This window comes from Vidua chalybeata, chromosome 5 (genome assembly GCF_026979565.1).
Source record: "Vidua chalybeata isolate OUT-0048 chromosome 5, bVidCha1 merged haplotype, whole genome shotgun sequence".
In the NCBI taxonomy this organism is placed as follows: domain Eukaryota; kingdom Metazoa; phylum Chordata; class Aves; order Passeriformes; family Viduidae; genus Vidua; species Vidua chalybeata.
The window spans coordinates 61,965,578-61,988,072 of NC_071534.1; the positions used below are offsets into that span (position 1 = coordinate 61,965,578).

General features: G+C 37.6%; 1 protein-coding gene across 1 annotated transcript in view; it reads right to left on the minus strand.

The window, feature by feature from the left end:
* Positions 1 to 22,495, minus strand: part of SEMA3C (semaphorin 3C) — a 117,009-nt gene that overhangs the window by 18,665 nt on the left and 75,849 nt on the right. The window contains exons 7-12 of the mRNA XM_053943241.1: positions 21,444 to 21,563; positions 19,489 to 19,631; positions 17,372 to 17,486; positions 15,050 to 15,119; positions 12,225 to 12,369; positions 7,324 to 7,546 (exon numbers count right to left, since the gene is read on the minus strand). Coding sequence (XP_053799216.1) covers positions 7,324 to 7,546; positions 12,225 to 12,369; positions 15,050 to 15,119; positions 17,372 to 17,486; positions 19,489 to 19,631; positions 21,444 to 21,563 — 816 coding nt within the window. The remainder of the gene's footprint in view (positions 1 to 7,323; positions 7,547 to 12,224; positions 12,370 to 15,049; positions 15,120 to 17,371; positions 17,487 to 19,488; positions 19,632 to 21,443; positions 21,564 to 22,495) is intronic.

Sequence of the window (22,495 nt, forward strand, 5' to 3'; positions counted from 1 at the left end):
TCCTGAAATCCACTTGAAAACAGTTCTCCATTGCTATGATTTTACATAGTCATGAAAAAGTTACTATGTTTCTAGAATATCAATCTGCCATTAGCAATGAAGAAGCAGATTTTTGCTCACCACTTTCCTAATTCTTCACTGGGAGCTGTTTGCAGCCTTGCATCAGCTCAGCAGTCTGTAAATCAAGGGGAGATGGACAAACAAAAGGGAATCCTCCTCAAGCTGACAGCAAGAGGACAGAAGCAACTCAAAATGCTTTTCCATTTAAACCTGCTTAATAAATGCAGGTGTCCCAGCTTGACATTAGAGACAATGACACTGAGATCACATTGCCTCAGACTGAGAAAGTGGGAACAGCAAGGGAGGAAAGTGCAGGTTAAAAAAAGGTGTAGAATGTATTCAGAGTGGGAAATAAATGAAGAAGGAAGGCATTCCAATAAATGGAATGGAACCTAAGAGGCAAAGCATCATCATCAAAATTATAATAATATTTCTTGAAATGCAAGGCATGATTCTGGACTGATATTAATCAGCTAAGTTTCATCAATACCACTTAGACTGTGCCTGATCACATTTATTCCTAATCTGCCTGACCATGGGCGATGGAAAAAGCAAAGCTTAATGAAAAGACATGAAAAATACAGAGGTTTTTGGCTGAATCAGAAGGTCTGAATATAAAACTCATTCTCTGAATTTTGACTAGTTTTTATTTCCCCAGCTCTAAGTGAACACTGCAGCTGTCAGTAATGTGAGCCTCAAAGAGAGCCAAGACCCATTTACCCCTGAGCCACATCACATGGACAAACTGAACTACAAATAAAACCCCCAAATTTTCCACATCATAAAAAAATGACTGCAATAGGCACCAACTTCTACTCTGATATGAGTTTTGAGAGGCTTCCTTCAGTTATCCCCACCCCTGATGTGTCTGACACTGCTGGAGACCCTCTAAAATCTTTTTCTCCATGTTTTACCTGTCAGCCTAAAGGCACCTAATTATTTCTGGTCTCTTATCTGAGTTGAAACTGATGTATACAAATAACCTTACGAATAAAAAAGAAAGCAAAAAGTTGATAGAATGTTTGAAATCTGTCTGTTTGAGAAAACGTTGAGGCTCAGCAGAGCACCTGAGAGAGTGGCAGGTTAGCAGTCAGGGCTGACAGCCATGTTCCCATGCTCTGTGTCTGCTGTAACTCAAAGCTCCCACCACAGCCCCTAACCTCTCTGTGCTTAGTTCACTCATCTGTCAAATGGGCACAATTTTTTTTCCAGCTCATAATATCTCTGTGAAACTTCATAAAATTCAAGGTGTATCAAAGAACAAAAAGACAGATACAAATGCTCACACTTGAGGGTGAAGTTTCTGCATAACCCCCACTCAGTCAATCTTTTGGGCCACAGTGTGAGCTTGCTTGAATAAAACCTGAACAAGGGAAATGAAGCAGGTGGAGGTATGCCCTCTTAACTTACATATCACCTTAAAAGTCTGTGAAAAAGCTTTGGATGAACAGGTCAACAAAAGGTTATGAATGACTTGGGCACTATGACCAAGAGGAAGAAGGAAATTGTGTCTGACGCCTGTTGTGCCACTGTTGTGTAACATCATCTCCCCAACCTCACAGTCGCAAAGCTGCTGCCAGGAAAACTATGGGAGGCAAGCCTGCTCTTCTGACCAGATTATCTCTCGGTTAGAATCTGGAGATCATTTGGATATTGCATTACTGGAGGCTACTGTTGTCAGCAAGGGTTAGTTTTCCAAAAAGACAGCCATCATACAACACCATGAAAATGAGTATTACAAACTTATGCTCTGGAGGCACTTAATGCATCTAGACTTTGAAAACAAATGTTTCATCAGAGAAGAAAAGATAATGAGAAACATCGATCAGCTTCATGCCACATCAGATGCATGTGGCTGACATTAATCATCTCAATAAGCCACACTGAAGTCTGTAGTATCTTTTTATGACAGTAACTTAGATCTCTTTCCAGAAAAACATATCATATCTTGAGAGCAAGGAGCTGAAAAAAATCCCACTGGTGCCCATAGCTGTTTAATGTACCCAAGTCTGACCCAGACATTTAAATATTTTCGCAACACCAAGACCAATAAAAACCCCCTGTGAATAATCTTTTGGTTGTGCAATTTGTGTGTACTTTGACCAAAGGCTTTCGTGCTGAAAGCAGTAGGTGGCATGCTTAATAAATGAATATTAATTTCACAAACATGTTCTCATGGTGTTTTACTGCTGTCTTAAAATCCATAGAAAACCATCTACCAAAGGATGAACACAAAATATTGAAAGCTCAGGTTCTTAAGATATAACTGAAACAAGTAAATAAATCACAGTAGAACTCTAGGGTGAATCCAAAAAAACTCAGGACTGAGTCTTGCCCCATCATAGAAAAGGAATAATTGAAACAGAACTCTAATCCTTGAACTCAAATTCTTGAACTGAATATGCTATTTCTCACTGCATAGAGAAGAAATGCCATCAGCATTGCTCTAGCCAAATATGCAAATAAGTGATTATATTCTTTCCAAGTAAATTATCTCTTGGGTTTCTGTTTGGGAAGACAAGGTAGGTAGACAGCACTCTTCTCTTGCAGCACTGCTTACTACCAGTATAGACTTGCTCCTTACTCCAAGTCAGCTCACGCCAGACAGGGGTAAAGAGATCCCTTAGAGAAGACCTAACAAAACCAGCAACTTTTGTGAAGCATTTTGGGAGTCTTTGTGTTTAAAAGCACAGGAAAAACAGGAGATTGTAATCATTTGAAAACCATGGAATGCCACACGAACAATGTCTGTCCCTGGGATTTATTTTGTTTGCTATGCAGGTAAGCAAGGGAGAAAAGCAGTGCAGGGTATGGAGCAGCCCCTGTGAGCACAGCACTTCTGTCTGGTGGAGCAAAGGGAACACTACATTTAGTTCACACCAAGGTGAAAAAATTACAGAGCTGCCTATGCCCTCCTGTGCCACAGCTACATGACGAAAACCACTGGGGTTGTCGGAGCTCTGTATTTCTGTTATTCTTCACTTGCATTCAGGAACTGATTTATTACTAAGGCTATAGAGGAGGAAGAGAGGAAAAGCTAAACATTTTGTGTGCTTTGCATCTGGCAAGACATAAAACACTCTGATTTCAAGCATGAGACAGGTCACTGACAGTGACAGACATGGCTGGAAACATCTCAGTTCAGCAGCAGTAACTCATCATTTGAGCTGAGTGTAATTGTCACCAGGTGTCAAGTCCCATTGTCTCCGGCTGTGGGGCTCCAGGCTCCCAAGGAAATTATCACATGAAATTCTCCTATACAATGTGGTTTTTGCATTTGCTGGGATGAACTGACACCAAAGCAAATCCCCTCTGCATTCCTTCTGACACTTAATATCTCTATCAAATCCTCCTGAGTCTCACAGAAAGCAGAGAATAAAGAAAACAAGTTTCTCCTCTCAGTGGCTGAAACTTGATCACTTTTATTTTAAAGGGCTGAGAAATGCAGTAACTTGCATTGCAACGATTTCTTTGGAGGAAGACCTTGTAAGGTATTAATGTCCTGTGCCCTGCTCAGGAAGAATAATACCTGCCCTCCATTGTGGTATCCATCTCACTAGAAAGCAGAAAATGATCCTTGTCTCCAGTGTAATGAAGATGATAAAGCAATGAGTACAAGTATCAAGAGCTGCACTTTCTGTATCTGATCCATAATGGGTCCTGTGCTGGTACACAGAGGAGACTAACATAAGAACAGCCTGAGGTATGTTTAGTTTTCAACAGCTCATGTGTGTATATGAGGCCACATTGGTCACCTAAAAACAGTCAGATGCTCATCAAAGGATAAAATGAAATTACCTATTACCTAAATGTTTACCTCTTGCAGAGTTATTAAAATGCTTACTATCAATTTGTGATTTCAAGGACATTTCAGCTTTTCAATAGTTTTCTACCTTTAACAATCATTGCTACATTAACAATCTATATGGTCTGGGAACTTATGTCTCAATCTTTTCCACTAAGCTTCAGTAGAATTTACTTCTAAATAACATTAGGTGTTTACAGACCATTTTAAAACAATGGCACCACTATACATTGAAAAAAAAAAAAAAAGTTCATTTGAAAGATCTGCACTAGTCTACCAATCTATTACTTTGACTAAACATAGTGATTTGTCAAGGAAGAAAACTAACAGTAAAGTAACACCTCTCTTTTACCAAGTTTTCTTGTGCAGTTGTATAACAAGAGTAGGGATGCTCTCTATCAACACTTCCAATACTTCTATAGTGGAAGAAGACTTCTGCAGGAAAGGAGAAAAATATCCTAACAGCTCACAAAGTCAAAAATTGTATCTGCATTAATTAATCTAAACAGAAAATGTGGGTTTGTGTTAGTGGTGGGGAGAGGGAAAGAAGAAGAAGAACCCACCTTGTAGAAAGCCCTGTCCTATTTAGGTTAATTTAGTATTTTCCAACAGCTGCAGCTAGGAAAGAGTCAAGAATACCTTAAAACTCATTTATCAATTTCCAGCCAAGAAAACAAAAATGCCCAGATCAAAACCTTATTAAATTCTTTGAATAATTCATTGCCCTGACTATGCCTTATCATATACTAAGTATTCACTCTGCATCAGATGGAGACTTGGTAAAGGTTTGGTGGAAAAACACAGAATCATAGAATCGTTTAGGCTGGGAAAGACCTGAAGGAACACCAGTTGGGACCAGCCACCAGCTGGATGTAACCCCATTCCCCTCCACTCCCTTGGCCCAGCTGTCCAGCCAGTTTTATCCCCAGTGAACAGTGCTCCCATCCAGGCCATGATCAGCCAGTTTCTCCAGGAGAATGCTGTGGGAAATGGTGTCAAAGGCTTTACAGAAGTCCAGGCAGACAACACCCAGAGCCTTTTCCTCACCCACTGTGTGGATCACCTGGTCACAGAAGGAGCTCAGGCTGGTCAAGCAGGAGCTGCCTTTCACAAACCCATGCTGGCTGGGTCTGATCCCCTGGTTGTCCTGCACATGCCACGTGATGGCACTCAAGATGATCTGCTCCATAAGCTTCCCCAGCCATGAGGTCTGACTGACAAGTCTGTAGTTCCCCACAGCCTCCCTGTGGCCCTTCTTGTGGATGGGCATCACGTAACTTTCAATCAGCTGGGTCCTCCCCAGTTAGCTGGGACTGCTGCTAAATGATGGAAAGTGGCTTGGAGAGCACTCTGCCAGCTCCCTCAGTATCCTTGGGTGGATCCCATCCAGCTCCAAGGACTTGTGTGTGTCTTCTTGGATTATGGAAGCTTCATTCTCCTTCTTATTCCTGTCTTCCAACTCAGGAGATGGGAGCCTGCAGAACTGATCTTGCTACTAAAGACTGAGGCAAAGAAGTCATTAAGTACTTCAGCCTTTTCACTGTTTCCAGTAAAGGATACAAATTCTCCTTAACTCTCTCTTTGCTGCTAATGTATTTGTAGAAACATTTTTATTGCCTTTTACAGCAGTAACCAGATTGAGTTCTTGCTGGGCTTTAGCCCTTCTCATTTTCTCCATCCATATGAATTAAGTGGTTTTGTTTTCCTTTCACTGAACTGCAGAAACCTGTAGGACACATCTGCTGCAATCCCACACTCAAAGCAAGTCCTATTACAGCAAGCTGCTCAGTGCTGTGTTTGTTGGGTTTTGAACTTTTGAGTCTCTGAAGATGGAGAATTCATAACCTCTCTGGATCCTTTTTCCACTATTCGATCATGTTGATAGCAAAAAACTTTTTCCTTTAAATCTTTTAGCATTGTTTCACATTGCAACTTGAGTGAAATCCCTCACCTTGGCACTGAGCACCTTGAGAAGAGCCCGCATCTGTTTTTTTCCCCACTAGGTAGTTGTACCCACTCATTTGATACTTGTCAACAGCATTAAGGTCTCCCCTTAGCTTTCCATGAATAAACCCATTTTCTCAGCTTTTTCTCATATATCACATCACATAGTCCCTCAACTGATCTTGCTCCATTAGGTCAATGTTTTCTTTGTACTGGTGAGCCCACAGCTGGGCACAGTACTTCCAACAGGAGCCAAATACAGGAAAAAATAATTTCCATCAACCTGTTTGCTGGATACACTTCTGCACATACAGCACAGTGTGCAGTTGGCCTCCTTTGGCACATAGGCACTCTGCTGATTTTGATAGTTGAAGAGATTTTTCTGAGTGAAGAGAGTTACTTTTAATCCTTTCCTTATAGAAGCCTGACATTCTTAAGAGACTTTTGAGCACCCACCTCCTAAATCTAATATAACAATATGGTTATTCCCAGCCCCATGTGAGTTTGTTGGCAGACATAGTTATTGTACAAGCAGAAAATAATCGGGGCCCCAATACTATGTGAACCATAAAAGCAATACAAGCCATCTCTGAAATAATTTTCTGATGTTCAGACATATATTTGTTCTCTTAGAATTCTTTTCCTTTGTTCTACTTGAAAGTAAAAAAAGTAAAAAAGATTAGTCTTTGTGCCTATTGACCCCTAATGCCCTATTAAACCAGTGGGAGTTTCAGATGTGAGTGAGTCCTAGGGTCTAGTCAGAGTACCACTCTACTTGTCTGCTTCAGTCTGAAGTGTGTGATTCATATCAGAATATTTTAAAAATCTAAATTGATCAGTACAAGAATCACTTAACCTGTTCCCTGCAGACTTCAGACATGTAACACCTGATTCAAATTTGATGTAAGAAAACAAAATATAGGTTATCTTAGGCAGAAATTATTTTAGAATACTTGAATCAAGTTCTCTGTGTCCACTACTGCTAGGATTTCAACCATTTGTTTCTTTTTCTCTGCTAAGTACTTCCATGCTCCTACTGTTTTCTGGAGGAGTTGTTTCTGCCTTTGCAACATCTTGATCAGATCATGCTTTTCTTCAGATGTAACTTACACAGCATATATTAAATAATGTTGATGAGAGTATAAAAAAAAATTATAAAGCTAGGTTTTGGTATTTTTTTCTTGTGTTACAGATCATCAAAATCTAATTTTGAATCATATTTCAGACAACTACATTCAAGAGAAGTATTATAATTTAGATCCAATAAAATATATACCGGTGTTGTTTTTATCTCAAAATTAAGATCAATACGTTGTATCTCTTGCACAAAATGATGTCTGTGGTAAAAAGAAAAATACACAGAAAGTAAAGAGAACATAATTCATGAATTTCTATAAAATTTCTGTAGATTGCAAACATTTAAACAAGTATTTCTGAAAGCTATAAACTGTACAAATCAGAGTTGTTTGCAACATTGCAACAGAGGAAAATGAATGCTGCCAAATTTGTCCTACCTGTTCCAAGAAACAAGACATGGTATCTCCCATCAGCAGCATTCACTCGATCCACAGCAATCTTGGTATATTTGTAGTCAGCTCCTATCCGGATGATTAGTGGCCTCTTGTGTATGGGGTAAATGGGATTAAACATCAAAGGGTGATTCCTAATGAAGGTCACAACATCGTCTGGAAACTCTTTGGTTGTCCGCACATTGGGTGTGAAGGCTCCTCCCGGACACTGTAAGAAACATGCACAGTAATGATGAACAGTACTTATCATCCTTCAGAGAGTTTTCATCTCCCGATTATTTACAAATATGGACAGATAATTGACAAATGAAATTCCCAAAAAAAACACTTCAGACTTGGGCCAAAACTTACTATATTCCAGTAAGGGGAATGAAGTGTTGAACAGCTACACTTATCACTTCTGATAAAAGAAACCCAACTGTATTTTTGCACTTTCAAAATCCAGCTTGATGGCAAAGATCTGTGCTTCTGAACCTATTTCTACATGTTTTTTGCTCCTAAACTGCCTGTTGAAAAAAAAAAAAAAATCCAAGGGATTGGTACGGGAAGATACCAAACTTTTTCATCTGTTTTTTTACAGAATTAGTACAAAGGCAGAAATCAAAATCTGATACTTAATTGCAATTTGGCCAATATCCCTCTTGTCATTCTGTTGATTATAAGATGATGAAAGGGCCTGCAACTCATCTTCATTTGAAAGAGAAGTAATATGGAGCTGATGAGGGAGTCCCATAACAACTTATTTGTATCTGAAAAGGTTGTCTGTACATTCCTCTATGCCTTAGAAGTAACTGAAGTCCATGAATTCTTTGGATGCTTCTTTAAATATAATGAAGAACCATCCAAATAATCATCCCTGAGGCATCCTGGGCCTCATGAGAAAATAAAAGCCATCTTAGAAAACTCAACTCTTTACTGAGTTTGAAACTAAAAGGAAACTGTGAAGAAATCAGAGCTATGTCAGTAATTGGTACAAAGTTCTCCATGTACTTACGTTAATTTACTTGTTTTTTTTTTCAGCTACCACTACCTCACTTCTTATTGATGCTCCTGAGCTTTCATTTTATCCCCTTACCATATTTCTGAGCTGTGAAACGCTCCTCAGAGTACTGGAGATATTCAGAAGTGTTTCAACACAGTATTTTTCCAATTGGAAAGTGATTTGTTCAATAAAAAGCACTTGATGGAAATTTGTTTATTTTGATGAGGGCCATTCTTACATCTAGGATGGAATTTCTGGTCAGAACCACAGACACAAAATAGCCAGCAGCTTGGGGAGAGATTTACCTCACCTGACTTCTACTCTCTTAAAGGCCGGCATTTATTCTTAGGTTTCCTCTGTAGTCAGTAATTCGAACTGAACACTCTGCTTTTAGATGGCTAAAATTACATCAAATGAATCATATTCTGAGAGACTTGGAATCTGTCTGGGGATATGTGAGTCATGTGTTCAACCCACCTGATGAGATGCAATGTTAGAATTTGGGTTTTCACATCCTGGGGCATCCCCATAACCACAGGCAGGAGTGCCTGTTCTGCCCTCACTGCTTAAAGCTATTCCATATTTTGCACCCAGTAAACTATTCATTGGGCATACCAGGAAACAAGTAGACAGGGGACTTCAGCCTAATCCCAGGCTTTGGAGTCATCTTCTGGCTCAACTAGGAGTTAATTATTTATACAAAGTAGAACAGCTCTGGTAGGAACTCTTCAAAAGAAATTGCTCTGGCATCAGTTCCCTCCAGGAAGAAGAACCAGAACTCAGCTCAGACATGGGTTGTTTTTCTCATCTGACATCCTTGCTGCTTTATTTTTCTGGGCTCATGTTTATCCTAAGGATTTTGTTTTGGTTCTCATTAGAAATGTTGCTCTATGTTAATGCTCTAGGATTGCTCACAAAGTTGAATTCTGATTATCTTGCTTGTTCTATCCTCTCTGGCATATTAATTCACATTCCAGAAAATGTATGGAACTATCTGTTAAGATTAGCAATTCATCATTAGCAAGATTATTCTACTTGGTAGTGCTCTGCCAGACCCCAGTTCCTTTCGAGGGGGATTCTGTTTCACAAACAGTTAAACTTTCCTGTCTCACATAGCTCAATTAGAAGTCTTTCTCAGATACTTTCAACCCTTCCATTATTGACTTGGTGTCATAAGACTCTTGTCTGTGACTTCTTGCAAAAATGTCTGTGCTATGATTCACACCAGCATGACCCTAAAAACTCACATTATATCATTGTTCTGAGCAAAGCCTTAACAAACATCTTTAATCAATTAATGTTTTTGCTAAACCAGTGACAAGCAGAAGATGATACTGAAGAAACCTATAAACTCTCCCTTTCCTGGAGGGATTGAACAGGCATCCTTCACAGCTCCTTCAAGAACCTGTCTACACAATTTTATGTTTATACTTGATTATCAGAATTCTTTAATTTACAGCATATTCTCCAATATGCTGTAGGCACAAAAACTATTTCTGTAAACTCTGAAAAATGGAAACTACCCTCAAACATCACTGAGTTTAGTAGCAACCTGCCAATTATGTATTTCTTTTTCCATAAGTAAGTTTTGCTTGTGGAGAAATAAGAAACCACTGGTATTTAGTGAAGGCCAGCCAAACACTGCTGAGTTGATCATGGCCAAAAGAATGTATTGCTTCATTTAATCCTACTGAAGCTACACTGAAGCCTTTCCATTGTTTATCCAGCGTACTACAACATGATGAACTTTCATTTCTACACAGAGGTTTAGTATGAATATCTCTTCAGGCAACTGCAAAGTAGGATTTTCCATGCCATATAAAAAGGCATCCATGTCTAGTCCAGCATCCCAGAAGTTATAAAAAAGTACATTCCAGAGAAAAGAAGATCAAACCCCACAGACTGAAAACATGGCTAATCACACTAACTAACAGTACAAATTCTGAGCAGTGAAAAACCCCCATGCCCCAATTTTCACAAATACTTTGATATGAGTGAAAAATAAAGTTTTGAAAAGTTTTTTTTTGGCACTGAAATAAAAGCAAAGGCAAAGAAACTTCATCTTAGAAAATATGACTTAGGGATACTGTGTTGTGGCTGAATCATGAGCAAGCACAAAAGCCAGTGATCCAAAAATGAGAAATGATCATATAAAGGAATCTCTGTGAGCTGTGATCTAAGAATTTATCTTCAAATTCAGAGCTCATCACCATATCAGGAAAGTGTACATAATTTCTGTCACCATGTTAAATCCAAATCTGATTTTTTTCCCCTTTCTGTTGTGTTGCCCAATTTCTTTAAGCATATCTGGAATACCTCAGAAGCCTCCATGAGGTGAACCAAGAAAAACATGGCAGTGGTTGAGGAAACACATACAAACAAAACATTCTGAAGAAGCAAGAAACTGTGAAATTTGACTAATCACAAGAGTGTGAAACTTCCTTTTTAAATGGGTCTTTTTTATAAAGTCTCAGTGTACTCTTGAGATTAGAGCTGTATGAATTAATTGCAAGGAAAGACTAATGCTAGCATTAGACCTTAGTGGAATGTCAGGTATTGATTAGTTAATTCTAGAGATCGGAGAATGTAAAGTCCTAACTCTTACAGTCAGCAACAACTGCACTAAAATATCATGAAGAACTGTGTGAACAGGGAAAGCTATTCCATGTATCTGAGCTATTCCATGTGCGAGAGAGAAAGAGAGAAAAAGAATAAGATTTTGCAGCATAAGACAAATCAGACTGAAATAGTGGTTGAATAGGTTGAAGGTTCTCACAAGGACTGGCAAAATTAAAATAAAATTTAATTTCCTGTGATGAAAGGAAAAGCACCGAAGTGTTAATCTAAAAAAAATATAACCATATTGTTGAGAGATTATTTATGATTCTCTGAATATTTATTTCATTCTGATACTTGAGAAACTGTAAGACTTCATAGAAGTCAACAAATGCCCACACTACCACACTTCATTTAGCAAATATGGATTCAGAGACAATTCTAGAGGAAGTCCATACATTCCTTATTAAAGCTTGAAATATCAGATGTTACATTTCTGCTAAATATAAATTAAGAATTGTTAAAATAAGTAAGTAAATAAAGAAAGAAAAAAGTGCATTAACAGCAATTTGTATACGTCATGAATTTGAAAAATAAGAAGAAACAACAGTTTTGTTTAAAATATTTCATGAGATACTTTTACACAACTTGGAAACAGAGCTATCTCTAATTGTGTACAGAATTTATTGGAAGATAAATTCCCTTGATACAGTGGAAAAAAATTCCTGAAAGCAAGGCATACAAAAAACATTCTTACAAGGAAGGCGATGGTGAACTGAATGGCAAGAAAATGCTTTTATTTCTAGGTCTCTCTTCTAAGATTCAGAACCTGGAAGGGTATAACTTAGTCAAGTGACAAGTCCCAGAAACCTTATACTCTAAACCTCCTACTAATCTCCTAAGCATCTGAGTAGAGACGCAATACTCTGGAGAACTAAAGAAAATTCATACAGACAGAAGACAGACTTACAGACATTTGAATCCAGGCTGTGGAACATACTAACAGTGTTTTGCTTGCATGCTTGTTTATTTAGCTACATTTTGCTCAAATGTACACAAAATGGAAATGCACATGCAAACAAGACTATCACCTGATGAACAAATTCTTATCACATTTGAAAGTGAAAGCAACTAACATTTTACATGACTTTTAATTCTTTCTAGAAGATTTCCAGACACTACATGATTTGCAGTTGGATTTGCAGGCAACTGAAAAGCAAATAAAATAGCCCTGAATTGTAACTGTCACAGTCACATACGGACTTTTCTCCTGGAATAAATAATATTTATTTATACATTAAACAAAGACAAGTAGTTGGCAAGACTGAATAAACATCTTTGTACTTACAGTGCCAGGTCGTGGGTATGGAATTCTGCCCTGATATGGAATCAGCTGGTGGTTTGGGCCCTCCTTGTGTGCAAATGGTCCATTGAACACAGTCTGGATGTCAGACAGATGATACACACACACGGCTGAGCCTTTAAATATGGAGCTGGAAGACAAGAAAATGTTAGCATTGCAATCTACCAACTTTTTTACAGCTTTTCCATAACTTTGCATGGTCCAGTGATGAAAGAGACCTCTAACATAATATTTTATACAATTGATTGCCTTTATATGGATTTAAAACATTTTAAATCAACTAATCTAGCTGGCCAATATCCATCACTATTTCTTAAGACTTAGCAAATTTCTGAACAGTGAACTGAAAAAAGAGAGAGGCAGGCACTACCCCACTGGTGCAATAAGAAGATTTCCTAATGCTAAATACAGAGGAAATATATTCTGTCTCCAGTTAAATCAATGGCAAAAATATTGCTGACTTCAGTGAGGCAGGAGTTTTATAAACTTTATACTGCCAAGCTCAGCACAGGTTTGCAGAACTCCTACCAGTATAATAACCACAAGATCTCCATGAGCCTCTTAAAATACATGGCTAAAATATTAATCAAAACATCCAGAGCAATTACAATCGGTTGGATTATTATAATCAGTTTTCAGCTTTTTTTGCAAAAAATGGGGAAAAGATGTAGCTGTAAAGGAATTACTTCTATACAGTCCTCAAATCCACTCATAAAACTGGACTCATGAAGATCCAAGTTTGAAGCCTCCTGAGGGGAACCCAGGGATATGCCTAAGAAAAAGGTGGAAAAGTGTTCTTCCCACTGTTCTAGATTCAGTCACAGGTCCAGGTAGCACAAGTCCTGAATGTTCTCCATCACCCCATGATGATGAAGGGCACTAGGGGAAAAATTTCCAGATTGATATTAAGGCTGACTACAGTGAATAAACTCCCTCATTTTTCCTCTCGCCGCATGCAAGGATTGCGGTATTTATTTTTAAAAAGTGGAAACTCCAGACAGTCTAAGATCTGCCTAGTGTTAACTGTAGGATGAAGATAATCCAAGTAACTGTTTTCAATTGAAGAAGAAAAAACACTCCAGAAAAAAGCCTGAAAACATTACACATAGTGTCTAAACAGTAAAAGTGAAATCCACATTGCTCTCAGCGACATATGGATTAGCAGAATGAACCTTTTAGATGGGTTATGGTATTTGTGGAAATTTTACTAGGTATTAATAGATTTTGAGAAACGCATTTATTCTTTCCAGATGTTTTATGTTAGATTTACAGCATATTATGACACTAAAATAATTTATCTCAGTATTAACTGGTTTCCTTCTGTATGATTAAGATAAAAATACTAGTAGTTATTACTTCCTGTGATGTTTCTCTCTTGCTACTGTTATGAGTTGAAAGTCTGCAGAGATGAAGATATAGGAATTATTAAGGAATAAAAATCTTTATGGTTTCTGTATTTAACTAGATAACATATTCAATCTATAGTTGAAAAAAAAATAAAGCAAGAAAAAATAAAAAATAAAGCAAGCATATGTGGTTCACAATAACAGAAATGCATGTGTAAAAACTTCAGTAGAGAGAGAAAATAGCTTGAGAGCCAGGAAAAAGTGAAGTTTTCTCTTTTTTGTCACATTATATGTTCCTGTGATTCAAATCTTATTTCCACTGAGAAAAGAATTCTACCAGAATTAGGCAGAAGTGTTTCCAGTTCAGTCATATTGCACCCCCAACCTAACGACAAATGTGGTTTTAGTGCTGAACATAAACTCATCCTTTTCTCTTTTTGTAAAGTAGGAATTATATACAGCACCTAAGTTTACAAGTTATGTGAAGCTTTTTTCCCCAATTAAATTCTCCTATCATATTTACACATTTGAGTAAGTAGACCCCTATATCCCAGTGAAAAAATCTCTGAGAAAAAAAAAATCTGAAAGGACTTTTTTTACAAAAAATTGCCATTAAAGGAATCATTAATAATAAATTACAGAATTTTCTATTTTAATAAATTAATTTAAAATTAAAAAAAAACAGAAGAACTTCTTTGAGCATAAGAAATGATAGCTAAATAATAAAGGGTAGCATATCAGAAATCAGGGGATAGTAACCAATTTTACTCTTTGTTAATACTATGTAATGAGGGCAAGAGGAAAAATAAAAAAATAAAGGTAGAGGTGGAAGAATCTGTTGGTCCACCTGTCAGTCTATCTTTGTGGAGAGTTTCAGCCTAGTAAGCCATATCTAGTGCTTCCACCACCCCTGGGAGCTCAGTAAATGCTTTTTAAACCAGACAGTAACTGGAAACTGGAAACAGGGAGCTGTAAGGAGGTGACCAAATGCCACGTAAGCTTGTCCTTTTGTAGCCAACTGAAGCCAATATGGTTATTTGCCATCTCTGTGAACATGAGCCAGCTGAGAGACTGGAAATGATTTGTATGAATTCATATAAGATATCCTGGTTTGATCCTTCAGGGTGCTGGATGTTCTTCAGGAGGTGTTAAGTGCTCTCAGATGCCACATGAGTTCACAGCATTGAAGTCATTTAGCTTTCCACTGCTGAGCAGTGACAAGTGGCCCTCCAAGGAAATATTTTGCCAGTGGCAGCTGACAGTATGTCAGGAAGCAGTTTGGTCCAAGAACCACAGCTCTGACATAGATATCAACAGCAGTAATACTGAGAATCCTGCATGCAAACCACGGCCACAGCAGACACACAAAACTGCCCAGCACAACCTCATCCACAAAGTATTAGTTGCAGTTTTCATAAGAAAATCAGGCAGTTCAGGTAATTTTTTTCAAATCTCCATGTTTACCTTGACGTTGTAAAAATTCCATACACAAGTGTTGTTCTGGGGTTATCTGTCTCTAGGAGAAACACATCCTCTGTAAGAAAGAGAAAGAAAAACATTTTGAATACTAAGAAAAAATTTATTTTCCAGTTTAATTGATGATTTTATTCCTCCTAAACTCAACAGTAGTTTTATCTCAGACTTGAATGGGAAAAAGGAGACTTACCACATGAACAGATCCTGTATGCATAAATCTAGCATTTAGACATTCAGAAACAAATTTGGTAATTAACTCCATGCCCTCTAGCCTTATGGAGACAGAAGGCAAAGATTTTCAAATACATTCAGGATCTATGTCACACATTTTTCTCAGCTGTATCTTGTTTCAGCAGGTTGTTTAGCAGTAAGAAAACATTAAAGTTGCAGTAGGTTAAAGACAAAGAGTTCCCATAGATGGGTGTAATCAAAAACAGGGATATTAGGTGTTTTATTGTCTAGAATGCACTGGAGTGCCCTCACTGGAGCATTTTCAACATGATACGAATGTCAGACAGCTTTGCAGAAAAGGCTGTGAGAGAAGTAAACCTCCCGCCTCCTGTTGTGTAGGGATTTATTGACTGCACTGTGCAAAACTGTACCTACTCAATGAAATGAATTTACCCACTATTACCTCTGATCTGCTGGTTTTTTTTTACACTTCAGTGAAAACTACTTTAATCTCTGACAGTTTCTCCTTACAAATGTTTTTAATAACTATAATCATGCTACCTCTTAAACTTAATTTACAACTCAAAAAATACTGAACTGTGTGAGCTTTTTATCACAGAATATGTTCTTTAGCTTTCCATTAATTTATGTGGCTCTTTCATTTAACCCGCTGAATTTTTTAAATATTCTTTTCAATATGTCAAAAGCAAAAGACTTCACCATGCAGAACTGGAAGTGTTATACTCTTCTGAATTATACATGAACAGAAGCATGTGTTTGCTCTCTCCCCATTTTCTGAATTTCCAGCTGTGACTGCATTCTTCCTCTTTGCTAGGGAATTGTGCTGGGAACCCATGCTGAGAGCATTGTCTCCTATTCACTATGGCCCTGCATATTGTCATACAAGAAACTAAAAGCAGTTGTCCTACTGCTTTGTTGAAGAGGAGGGGGTTGGTAAATCACAGTTCTCAAAGATGAGCTGCTGTGGCAGTGCTGAGGCACTGCAAACTTCAGAAAATCAGTTCTCCAAGTACCTTGCACATTCTGAGCTAGAGCAAGTCAGGATCTGCTCCTAGGCCCAATCAGGTTCCATTGAAACCTTGAACTAAAGCAAGTACACCAAATAGTTGTAAATATATAAACTCAAAAAGACTTAAAACCCCATTTGCTATGGTGGGAATCAGGAATAATAATCAAGAAAAGCAAGAGAGGATACAATTGAGAGAATATCAGAACCAGATGCAGACCCAGTGCAGGGCACATTAGCTGCTCCTATTATCTATATTTATAGTAAAGCACATACCAAATCTTCCAATACATGAATATAGAAATATGATTTTGTGCATCTCAGCTACGGAAAATACAGAATTTGAAACTTTCTGGTAATGTTGTTTGGCATGTAGGTATCAAGATATAAATCTATTAATTCCTTCATGAAAAGAAACCTCTTGTGATTGCTGTATAGATTGTGCATTGAATATTTACAGTATTTCATATGTCGAAACAAAAATTTATGTGACTGAATGATTCCTGAAAAATTATATTAATGGATAGCACTATTGCTGGTGCCAGTAACAGGATTTATTAGCATTATCCTGAATTAGCAAACTGAGGACTCTACCCTGTGATCAAAAAATAGAAAAAATACATTATGAAAAAAAATGCATTATGAAAAACTGTATGTTACACAGTGGTATAAGAAACAGTTTCAAAGGGATGTTAAAAACCCTCTATTGCAATCCAAGCTAGTAGCAAAACAGTTAGAGAGTCACTTAGATGTTTCCTTCCAAGTATTAGCTCTTTACATCCATCATTAGGTTACATAGTAATGATTAATTACCTTAATTACCTTATAATTACGCAGAGAGACTTACGAAGAATTTTTTTCTTTTGCTGTCATAAAACTGCAAGGGAAATTTTGTCATGGACTTCTAGGGCTATGATTTCACTGTTAACGACTTAAGAAGCTGAATGAAAATCAGTCATTAAATATGCACAAGGTATGTGCCTTATTTGTGCTAAGGACAGCAAGTTTGAAAATTCAACACTGGTAATTATTCTGACTCAGTCAAAGAAATACACAAATACACAATTTTACATTTAGATGAAATTGTAAGGATTTTTTTTTTTTTGTGATACCTAGTTCATCAAAGTATGTTTCTGTTCCATCTTCATCCATTACTGAGCACACAAGTCTTGCTTTCAAGAATGTTGTCCACTTGTTCACCAGACTGCGCTGACCACCTGTGTCATTCTGGAAAGGAATATTATTTTCAGAAAATAGGAAATAAAACACAGCTAACATTTTACTGGGCTTTCCCGCATTTTTGTCAGGTTAATACATTATATAGATACTTATCCAGTAAATTTAATATTAAAAATAGATAGGCCTAAGCCAAATCCCCTCATCTAAGCATTCTATATGCACAACAAACCAAGAACTACTTTTCTGAGTGGACTTTCTCTGCTGGGCTAGCATGGTTGGAGGGTTGGGCAGTAGATTTTGTGCATCAGCAGTGTATGTTGTTATGACTGGAAGTGACTGTGGAGCTCTGCATCACTCACTGACACCCAGGAAAAAGTCCATGCTATCTCTAAAAGGTCTCATGTTTCTATGGAGGGATGTTTCTTCTAGTCCTGACAGCAGCATAGCTGCACCTGACCTAGTAAGCCACACTAGCACATGAGGTGGATGCTCTAAACAGTATTCAAAAATGATGGCTAGTGTGGGTCAAGCTAGTTATGCACTGTTGCAAGTCCTGCTAGCTTGGTGCAGAGATGGCTTGCTCACAGCTCGCTCACAGATCTTTCCAATTTTCTACGGTTCAGAGTGGGAACTGTAACTGCCAAACCAGGTGATGCAGCCCTAAGGTGACAGATCCTGACCAGCTGTGCTGGTGAATGCCTTACCTAAGAGCAGTGTCCTCCCAACTGCTTAACATGCTGTCACCCAAGGAAAGAAAAAAACCAAAATGTAGAAGCTATTGAAATGGGATTTCAATAAAGTGCTGTGCATGTTTCACAGATGCTGTTGGAGTTGGTAATGCAACATTTAGGGTGACTTATAAGGAGACTTCAGGGGGCAGTATATTTTGTCAGTCTCAAAGGTGTTCATACATGAATATGATGGTACATATACAAGTATACAAATATGACTGGCTCAGATTTATTTTAATTGGCCTTGGGATTCTGACACTGGTTTCAGTGTAAGTCTAAAAAGGCTTAAGCCTTTCAAAATCATTTGGGCTTCATTATAACAGTAAAAAACCTAATACAGCTGTAATTGTGTGAAATGTCTTCTTGCAAAACACCCAAAAAGGCCTTTAGGCACTCTCACTAAAATACAGAGAATGGAGATTATAAAAGAAATCACATGCCTCATCATATTGCCAGAGAAGGACAAACACCTTCATACCCAGGGACAACACCACAAAGCATCAAATTCTAAAGAAAGCCCAAATTAAAAACTGGGAATATATAAACACTCATAATGAACTTCCTGAAACCTTCCAAAAGAAGGAATGAATAGGCTAGCAGCAATTGTACATTTATAATTTTTCTCTCCTTAAAAAAAATTTATTTCACCCGAGATATTAGTAGCTGTTTCAATCATTTTTCATCTACAATTGATTAGAGATACAAAAAAACTGAAATAGAGACAACAAGGAGTGCTGTGAAAAAAAATTAATTATTGCCCAGGAAAGCCACATCTCCTGAATTTAAATTTCCTGTGTGCATTTTTAAAGTTAGGCTCACACATGCATCAATACAAGCAAGCAGAAAGTTGTCATAAAAATGAAAACAGCATTTGAAAGTTAAATCCACCAATTTAAAAGCTTGATATTTCTGATGTGCTTTAACTATTTTGAGTGTGTATGTGTACATTTTGTGTATGTGTATTTTGTGTGTGTATGAAGTAGGCCTTCACTTCCTAAAGTTCATTTTTATTGAGAAAATAATGTGCCTTATTTGTGCTAAGGACAGCAAGTTTGAAATTTAACACTGGTAACTGTTTTGACTCAAAGAAATACACAAATCCCTGAACCTCTGCATTTCCATGTTCTTACACATATAGTCAGATACAGACTGTACAGACCCTAGCTGTGAGCTCAGTAACTGCTCTTCTTAATTATGAATGGTGACACAGAAACAGGAATTTTTGTCAAATCAAAGGCTTTTCAAACATTTAGTCTTTTAGATTATCATGTCACACTAGCAGCTTATCCCAGCAACCTGGTAAACAAAATAGTTCTTACTGGGCATACTCTTGCAATCATTGAATGAATTTGCTTTGTGCTGCCGCTGTTGTCTGTGAGTCTTTCTTTGAAGAAGAAGTAGATTTTGGCATCATTGGGGTCAGTGCCATCTGGGATAACATGAGCATCCACAAAAATAGGCTCTGAAATGAAAAATTTTACCAGAAGGATGAAACCAAAAGATGTATCAATAAAAGCAATGTAATTATTTACTGACTGCTTCAAGGAAATGCTGAATATACCAAATATCAACAGGTAAATGGCTCCATGCTGCCAGCTATGTGTGCTTGCATCCTCAAACTTCATTTCACAGCAAATTTTTAGAGGAGCAGTCCAGAAACAATGGTATTAGATTACTGCAGAGACTGAGAGACTTTGAGGAAGAAGGAAGAATGAGTGTGTTATCTGGAAAGTCTCATTGAGCCAAAACATAAAAGTAAGCTGGAAGAGCTTAGGAATGTAACAAATAAGGTTCACAAATAAGAGAGAAAAACAATTTGTGTAACCTAGAAAAGGAAAGGAGGGTAGGCAAATGTTTGAGCAGCATCTGACTTCCTATCAGAGGCTGGTAAACATAATCAAATGTACGTGCAAAACACTACAATGGAGAATTAGGGAGAGAACAAAATAATTTATAACCTTAACAGCAAACATAAAATGGACAGTGCAGGAGCCCTCAGAATACCTCCTTTGACTGAAGGAAGAAATGGCCCTTCTTCCTGCATGAAGGCTTTGTCTTTTCAATGATCATGCAAGATTGCTTGTTCAGTTGAAGTGCAGTACAAAGTTTGAAATAATCTGATACAAAGGTTGAATATCTAACAGAAAATTAATTTTGGGCAGCAGCATCTTTCTGTTCACATAAGTCTATTCTCAACTAATATAACAAATATCATGACTCTGGCTCTAAAAGAACATGGAGATAAATTGTACTTTCAAGTACCTGCTTTGAACAGGTAGATTTTCCAGAAATTAGGCATTTTAAAATTTTCTTTTCCTCTAATTCATTATAGGATGTACATTTTAGGGTGCAAAGGTAAGTGTCAGAATGTATAACAAGCAGAAAAAAAAAATAAAAATTAGAGAGCAGACATAGTTTCGCTTTCATAGTGAAATGAATTTGTGAATGAAATCTTGTGATTTCATTGTAGTCACAGCCAGACAGGAATAATAAGTCACCATAAAAAATATCAAAACAAAACCATAGTAACTTTACTTCAACATAGCTATAGGCTTTTTAAAACTGTAACTGCTGTGTTAGTTGGTCTATAACCTTTCACAGCTACCTCCTCTCAGAGGGTTGACTACCATTTTAGTTTAAATTTGTTTCACTGGAAGAAGTCTTCTTACCAGTAAAGACATGGAGAATTTTCACAGTGGTGCCAGTAAATCAGAGTTAGGTGATTCCACTCAGAAATGAGTTTTTCTACTGTGTTTAGATAACCAATTCCTCACCACTGAAATAAGTGGCAATGATCCACATTGACTTCTCTGATAGGGGGACACTCTTCTGCACTCATTTTGAATGCAAGTGGTGGTGAATACTCTGTGCAGAAATGGATCTTGACTTAACTGAAGTTGGTGGTCTAGAATCAAACACTGATTTAAGGCAGTATCTGATTAATTAAAGGTGAAGGCACTTTTCTAGAAATCAAGACTCTCTCCAATTGCCACTAGAAAGGTTTTCATACACTTGCCCTCAAAAAACTAGGTTCAGTCTTAATGCAAAAACAGCCCTCAGGTGGAGTGGTCTAGGAGCTTGGTTCATGCAGGGATCCCTCTACATCTGTGCATAGTCTACAGTTTTTATTTACACACATTTCTTCATGGTTCTTCTTCATAAATTAAGTTCAAAGACAAGCTCTTTAAAAGATATGGTCTTTGTTTTAAGCAGGAAAAGGAAACAAAATCTGTGTGACACCCATTAAAACTCTGATAAATTAAAGGCATCTCACCACTCAGCCACTTGGAATTGTGCTGGTCAGTTCTCACTGCATTCCTCCTGGTCAGACTGCGAAAAATGGCTGCATCCGTCCCCATGAAATCAATATACATTCCTGAAAAAAGCTCTTCATCTGTAAAGAATTGAAATGAAGGGAGAATTGTTATGGCTTTTGGGAGAAAAAAAAAAGTTTATTTTAAATTCATCAACTCTTTATTTACACAGGAATCTATACAGATAAATAATGGGTCATGGGAATGAGGTTTTCTCTGATTTACAAAGACTCAAACTAGAATGCATGACAGTAATCAGATTTTTCTTAGAGACTTTATGGAACTGTACCATTAAATGCCACAGCAGAGCTGCATACACGGGAAACCATTCTTGATAGGAAGTTTAATAGCCCCATTTGCACTGCTAAGGACCACTGGAGAATAAGGCTAGTGTTATCAAAAAGTATTCCATTCAATATCTTAAGTATGCACTTCAAAGAATTTTTTTTTTTTCTTACGAAAGTAGTTGAAGTGACTGGGTTGAATTTATTGCTGCTGTAAACTGGCACAACATCTACTGCAGTCAGTGGATTGGTGCCAATTTTTACCAGCAGCATTGTTATGGCTGCCCCAGGCAGCCTCAAGCTGACTTCAGTATTGCAGAGGCCAGACAATCATATTATTGAACTTTACTCAGAGTAACATGGAGCAACAGTCGTCCCCTGTTGTGTACTTGGTTCTAAGTATAGGCTCATTATGCTTGAGCAGAATGAGACATGCAACTCCTACATTAACAGAACTATGAGCTCCCACTCCCTGTGCAGGGCTTAAAACTCAGCCCATCAGTCAGGATATCTATCTGTGCTTGTTTGAGTCTGTGTGTGCCTAAACATATGTATATATAATTACAATTATAATTACATATACTGTCATTTTCTACTCTGTGAGTAACCAAGCAATTTCCACTGACTAATGACAATGAAACCCCAGAGTAGAAAACAGTAGCTAAAATAAACTCTAACTCTCAGAGTGGGGGTGGTGGCTGAATACATTCCAGTACAGCTGGGTCCTT